Raw genomic sequence first — 7,577 nt, 5'->3', positions numbered from 1 at the left:
ACCCCTCCCCCCCCCCCTCCCCACACACACGCACACACACACACACTTGCCGACAGCTTCTTCGCTGATTATAGCTTGTTCTCTATTCCATCCTCTTTACTACTGGAAACCAATTTTTCAATCACTATGATTCTTCTCTTGATAATTCTCGCTCATAACCACTTTGCTTTGTCACCCCTTCCCCCCCCCCCTACACTTTTTTGTGTTTAGTCTTGCCCTGAAATTTTTTGCCCAGTTTTAAACACTCTGTTTCATTCATTTCCATAAGGAGTGTCATACAAATGCAACTTGTTTAGAAATTTTAGGAAGCAGGCGCAAAAATTGGACCAAGCCCGGGATTCACCCTCTGTACTCAATGGGTCTACAAAGGATAACTTTCTCATTGCGTACCTCAGAGGAAGCTGCAGCTGATATGTTAAAGTTGCTTCAAAAGTATCCGCTGTTGCATTTAATTTTTCTGTTCAGTGGATGAACATATTTTGATATCTACATTGAAGTGATTTTCAAACGCATTCTGAGCAAATAAGCTACCAAATTAACTTATTCGGCTACTAAAGTTTACATTCAAATTCAAATGAGCAGCAAACAATTTTAATCACTCGATAAATCATGGAAGAAACACAAGCATCATAAAACAAAATTTATCTTTAATTAAGTGTCAACAGCAGTACAAAAGATGGAGTGATGGTGTATATATATATATAATAGAGAGAGAGAGAGAGGACAGTTTTGAGGTAAAATGAGCTCAGGCAGTCTCAGAGCCACTCCCCATAAGGCCCCAAATCCCTGTCTTATCATATCCATTATTTGTAACAATAAGAAGATGGCATTATTATCCAGAGTCTGTAATACCACCTTGTGCAAAAGGCCTTTTTTTGAAATTGTACATAATGATAAGGTGCCTGTAAACGCCAGAAAATAACAGGTTGGTGTCTTTTGACTGGTGTTTTCATCATCTTTTTTTTTATTATTCAAATATAATGGAGGCAGAGGAGGTCAGACTACTAGTACCGCTAAAATAAATTTAACCCTAATTATTTCTTTTCTTTACCTCACATCAATCCTGCATAAAATAAAGGCTGGTTTACATTATGAATAATGGCAAGCGGGGAAAAGTGACAGTAGGACATTGAACATAATCAAGAAGGTTTTACATCATCCTTAGCAAATGAGTTGTCTTTTGTACTGTATAAAGAGCAGAATATGAGGAACATGTGATGGAGTTTTTTTATGTTCAATTACAAACTTTACATGAGACTGTACAAGTCTTTTTTTTCTTTTTTTTTGATAAATTTATTTACATTTTGTCAGACTTTTAACATTTTCAAAGCAGCAGCAGACACTATTTCTCTAAACACCCAGACATTTACCTGCTGTGGGCCCAGGTACCTGCATTGTTATAAATTCAAAATGTGGAGAAGTTGAACTTTAAAAAATATTAAATTATTAAATTCTGCTGTACAAGACACGTGTGAAGCAGCCCTTTGTTTCTTAAGAGCCACACCCAGTGTTGCTATGGGGATGAAAGCATAGATAATACCATGGCGACAAGAGTCCCAGTTGTCAGTCATGCGTGCGAAAACAAAATAAAACCTAACCAAACCTTTTACACTTTATCAGCAGCTAGCATGTCAGTCCAGCAAGTCAGTGAATTGTGCTGATTAAATTAACATGGAGAACATCACAATATACATCACAATGAAAAATAAAACTTCCAATACTGGAAGATAAAAGTTACAGTAAGAAGCTATGTAGGAACAGCTTATAAGCGTGCCTTAATGTCGTTTATCAACAAAAAGAAAATGGCAAATACTTGAAAATGAATGCACCAAAATGCCATAAAAGCTCCTGCTACTCTTCTCAAAGCTGAGGGCGAGCTATTTTATAAAATCGCACACTCCAGCACTAAACACAAGTGACAAAGGAAGACAAACAGGCGACGCACATAGCAAGGCTGCAATGTGCAGGATTTTTTTGAAAACTAACTTGATATTTGCACATTTCCCCATACTCCCCAGAGCGGCAAACACCTCACTTGTGTGGTTCACATAAGCCCGGCATCTTTGCTGGCTTGTGACAATAATAGGGGAAGAAGGGCGGGTGAAACTGAGTAACAAGTCCTAATTGCATTCACCAAAAAAAAAGAAAATGCAATATGTCACTCCAAGATGGCCAAACTACTGGTTTGCTGCAAGGACCCCATATTTTCAATACTGCATTAATCTTAGAAAAAGATATACTCAATACATTTTGACACAGGGGTCAAATTCGAGGTTAATGCATATGGCAGATCAAGTTATTGGGTAAAATTATTTTCTAAAACAGAACAGCTAATGCAACATATGATTTTTTAAAAAATTATGCCACAGCCTGGGAATAAAACATATATTTATCACAACATGAATTGTCAAGAATGGCAGTTTCCACGAAGGGTGTAGCTCCCAATGCGCAACTACTTTTGCATCATTGCTTACTCCACCCTACTACATGTGGCATCACAAAAAGTGCAGCTACTAATCTAGGAGTCAGGACAATCTCCTGAGTCTCTTATACACATATTTTAAACCTCTACTTAAGTACTTTTGCCAGATTTGGGTGAATTTGCTACAGTCACAACTGCCCATTTTATTCAGATCCCATCTGCTTTGCTGATGTACAAATCAATCAGACATAAAAATCACCCAAATTTATGAAAAGAAGGTGTTTGGCAAACTTATTTTTCATTTAATGTAACACGTAACACAAAGAAGAAAGTCAAAAATGTCAATTGCACATGTTGAAAAATGACACACAGCTCTTTGTATTTCCCCTTTCCAAATAAAGGTTTGTCAAACACTCTAAACGAAAGCATTGCCCCTTTCACATGATCATTATCCTTCTTCTGTGTCTTCTGCTGAGCTTATTAAGGAAACTTAAAGTGTCCTATTGAATAACAATGAGACAAGGTTTGCTGACATGCCTGCCCTTGCACGGTATTTGCAAGCAATGATCAAAAATTGGAACGGCAATTTGATTCATGGTTGCTGCCACGTGAAATGATCCATAATAATTTACTTGTGTTATCATCAAAATTATGAATGTTGAGGCCAATTATTATTTAAATGCAACCAAGATAAAATACACTTAACTGATTGAACCAGTGGCACCAAACGAGAACCTCTCCGATTTGTCAAGTTCCCTGTTTATCTTGCATTTCATTACCATCTGGTGCTCGTTGTTATATTCCTGACTCTGTTGGCACATATTGCTACATGTCATTGTGCCAGGACACGCTAATTCATCAACACCGTCATGCCACTTAGAAACAGTTAAAAGGGAGTTGCCAACTATCACGTTCTCATAAACACAACTCACTCTGAGAAGTAACCCAGAGCAATTGTAAAAAGTTTGATTTCCACAAAATCCAACCCACACCAACCCCCCCCGCCCCACCCTCCCACTCACCAGCCCCAGGTCGATAAGCTTACTTTTACACAGAAGGAAAATATGAATTCATAAAAAGAAATTACAAATTTTGTCTGATTGTTTTTTTTTCCTACCTTGAAATGGGCACAGTACAATGATTCAAAAAGTGATTTTTTTTCTTTAAATAAAATTATTTCCCTACTCTGCACATTACTAACTGTAACGCTATATATATCCTTAATAATAATAATTACAATACAAAAACATGAGAAAGTGACCACGAGCGAGGCGTCTGCACGCCTCAACTAAAGGTCCAATACTGCTATATCATTGCGGGTGTGAGTTCAGCATCTACATGAGGTACAGCGACTTGTCAGCTTTTAAAAATGTGGACCAACATACATTGATGTATAACAAAACAGTAAATACATAACTTATATTTCACTATGTATCATGAACAAAAATAGAATTCTATTTCCTATGTTATATTTACAATTTTTAAAAATTCTAAAATGAGATGGTGGATTTTTTTTGTTGTAACTTTGTTTTAAGCTCCAATTTGTGTAAATTTGGACTGTTTCCTTTTTTGATTGTCTTGGTTGAGTAACTCTGCAGTGATATTTTAGAGCCTGATTTCGGCTAATAAATATTACACAAACATTTATTTGATCTAGTCAACCTTCAAATGTAATTTACAAAGAAATAATCACAACCATTTTTAAAAAAAAGAAAATCGTGAGTTTGGCATCGTCTGTTTAGCCAATCCGCTTGGAGAGCACATGGGCATTTCGAAAATGAAGGACTTTTGTGGGGTGGCGGGCGAGAGAGAAGAGGAAGGTAACAAAATCAGGGGAGGGAAGGATGACAGGGGTGAAAGAAAAAGGGACGCCGAGATGGAGCTAAAACAAAGTATTCATACATAACATTTTCTTCTTTTTTTGCATAAATAAAGTTACTAGACATAAAATGACTCAAATCTGGCAACTGTGAGGCAGGCCCACGCGAGTCGGAACAGGTGACATTTTGTTCATGTAGTATCTCTTACAACAGTTTCACATTAGTCAGAAGTGATAAAAAATATCATTTATATCCAGTGCTCATAACACTTTAAAATATCCTGTGTGTGTATGTGTGTGAGTGAGCGTGTACGTAATGTGTGTGTCCATGTGTGTATGTGTATCATATTATATATATTATATGCATATATATATATATATATATATAAAATATATACATACACACACTACAAGCATAATCAAGTTTCAGTCCCAAAAAAAAGTCCTTTGTTTTCCCACCAGCCTGCATTATATCATATTGGCATGGCAACAAAACTGCTAAAACAACTAAATGTTTGTGTGCAATGAAAAATAAACTACAAAAAATGTACTCTCATACTACAAGCCATACACTAAGTAAAACTGAATCTTAAAAATAAAAGCAGTTGAGGGGAGCTGACTATTGTCGAGAGGTCAGAAGAACCTAATAAATTATAATTATGTGAAAGAGAGATCGTCCCCTCATTTCTCCCTCAAGTCGAAGCCGGATATAAAGTTCAAATCCTTCTTTCCCGAACAAAATAACTTTTATCAGTACCTTGAATAATTTGCGAAAGAAACAGAGTGTTCATCAGTTATTCTCATTGCGTGACATTCAAACTATATATCGCGGTTTAAATTAAACTATTCCAACATTAAATAATGGAGTTTCATTATTCATGGGAGGGGTGTGGGGGGGATTGGATAATAAACTGAATTCTTTCTGCCTCACTCTCAGCAATAATTTGTATTTTACTCCCAATTTCAAAACAAGACAAAATTCTCTCAAATGTAATTAATTACCGTCAATAGCACTTTTGAAATTCAATAATGGCCATGTATATTTTGCAGCACGTATTAAGCGTATAAGATGGAAAATTTGAGTACGCAGGATGGATTGATAGAGATGCACCATATATATTTTTAATTTGTCTGTACTGTTTGTAACTTTAATGAACCTCACTATTTCCTGCGCGCCAAATCTCCAAGTTTAAGACCTTACAATGTAGTTTTCACAGAAATGCAGTAGCTGAATTAAGACATTGTGAAATTAAGTAAAAAGTTAAGTCACTAATATTTAGTTTCTTCCCTACTCAGCCCTAGCCCACTTGTGCTAATCGTGGTGAAAGCTGACAGTGGAGAGGCATGGAATTTTTTTGTTTAAGTACATTTACTGAACACCATTGAACAGCAAGTAGGACTCCAGGGTCAGTTGGAACATAAATCAAATGTAACATTGAGCCCCCTCTTTATCCATCCGTTACCTCAACAATACTCCTGCTAGGCTGAATTCAGATTAACCAGTCTAACTTTCCTCACTCTGTGTGGTGAGAGGGGGGGAAAGGGGGGTGGGGGGGGGGGGGGGGGTGAAGAGTCGGGCGGGGGTGAGGATGGGTAAAAAGTGTTAGTGCCAATGACATGGGTCAGATTTAAACTAATGGAGTAATTCCTGTTCAAGTTCTAGATATTTAGCTGGTTTGACAAAAGGTATCCCATCTAAACAGAACACCGAGAAACGTACAGTCACTCATTTTACCCCCAAGATTTAAAAATAAATTCCCCTTGTGTTTTCTTTTAAATTCAATGATCCTGGATTATTGGCCCCATGGATCTCTGGAATGACTAAGGTACACTCAACGGAAACCAATATAATGAGGTAAAGGGCTAAAAAGTATGCTTAGGAGACAAGCGCCAGTAATCTTGCCGGCAGTGACAAATAACTGTTGAACACCCTGTTGTGACACATTAGAAAAAGTGATTGGACACATGCGCTCTGGCAAGCTCCTCCCCTGTCTCAAATAGATATCCTTCGTCCATATTCCTGAGTAACTTCACTGTTGTCTGGAAAGAACCATTTTGTAAGTGTAGCTATTTGTTTTCCTCATTAAGATGACAAGACGATTGTCTAAGACTTTTGCAGTGTCTCCCAAATAAGACTTCAGAGTGTTAAGATTACAACGTTTTAGAAGTTTGGCACTTTCTTAATTCAAACAGTACAATATGCAACTCAAAAATAAAGAATTTTTAAAAAAGGAAAGCCAGTCAGGGCTCAGCTCTTTGTTGTTCTGCTTTATGCTGTGCACACGTGCTGCCATTTTTGTTTTGGTTTTCTTCCCCCTCCTCCCCCCCGCCCCGCCCCCCCCCCCCCCCCCCCTTTTCTTTTCAAAACTATGAAATTTAAGTTATTTTAAATAGTTCAGATTAAAAACACATTCACAAGTTGCTGGTTGGCACAGCATACCTGAGTGAGAATATAACCCCCCACCCCTTAAGAAAAAAACTAAAGTATTTTAAAACAAGCTCAAAAAAGAGAAAGGAAAAAAAAACCTTTTAAGACTGCCGGATAGCTGTGAATCTATATTAAGCAACAGCTTTCAAGTCCTGACATTTTTTTTTTGTTTTCAGGCTGTAACCAGTAATGTAAAATGTCCATGATACTTTGTAAAAATAAAAAAACAATCAGAATGCTTCACACATTAAGAAACATTTAAGACCATTGCTGATGAATCTGTTGGAGCCACACATGCAGGCTCATCAATAACTTTTTTTTGTTCAAAATAACAGTCTGATTGCAGTTGCTCTTCAGTTGGCACTGATGGCCTCCTGATTCTCATTGTCACTGCTATAGTCTGATTTCTGATCATCTTCATAGTCCTCGTACATTTCCATCTCATCTTCGCCGTTCATCATTTCGTTCATGCCCAGATTGACGCTTTCTGCTTTTATGCCGTAAGTGCTCTGGATGACAGGGATGCTGGGTTCTGGGCTGCCAGATTCACTGGAACACTCGGATGTCAGTTGTGGCGATGCTGCTGTGGTTGCCATGGAGATAGCACCGGGATACACAACGCCTGCTGCCGTGGTGATTGGAATCTGAGGCTGTTGCCTATGCACAGACGAACACTGCTTTGTTAGCAACCAAAATCAATAAAAGAAATTATTTTTTAAAAGACTTGAAGAACACAGCTCAATTACCTGATTTACCTAACAGCATTGGTGGCTGTTGCAACTCTGGCAGCAGTACTGTAAGGATAATGAGCAGCGCTACCTCCTGTGGAGGGCCCAAAACCACACTGCCAAACTTCATTTTTTTTAACGACTGTTTGTCGTCATACCATTCCACCTGCCAATGACCAA

The 7,577-nt window shown here is 37.7% G+C and overlaps 1 protein-coding gene across 14 annotated transcripts in view; it reads right to left on the bottom strand.

Moving 5' to 3' along the window:
- Window positions 1-6,560: 6,560 nt before the first annotated feature.
- sox6 (SRY-box transcription factor 6) overlaps window positions 6,561-7,577 on the bottom strand; it is an 832,058-nt gene continuing 831,041 nt past the window's right edge. For 13 of the 14 annotated variants that reach the window (XM_072466398.1, XM_072466399.1, XM_072466409.1 and 10 more), the window contains one exon: window positions 6,561-7,326. In XM_072466398.1, the coding sequence (XP_072322499.1) occupies window positions 7,023-7,326 (304 nt within the window). In that variant the 3' untranslated portion in view covers window positions 6,561-7,022. Of the gene's footprint in view, window positions 7,344-7,577 lie in introns of all 14 variants that reach the window. The other variant, XM_072466411.1, reaches the window with a different exon arrangement.

The sequence above is a fragment of the Scyliorhinus torazame genome, chromosome 10 (assembly GCF_047496885.1).
Source record: "Scyliorhinus torazame isolate Kashiwa2021f chromosome 10, sScyTor2.1, whole genome shotgun sequence".
In the NCBI taxonomy this organism is placed as follows: Eukaryota; Metazoa; Chordata; class Chondrichthyes; order Carcharhiniformes; family Scyliorhinidae; genus Scyliorhinus; species Scyliorhinus torazame.
This window is presented reverse-complemented; position numbering and strand designations above follow the sequence as displayed.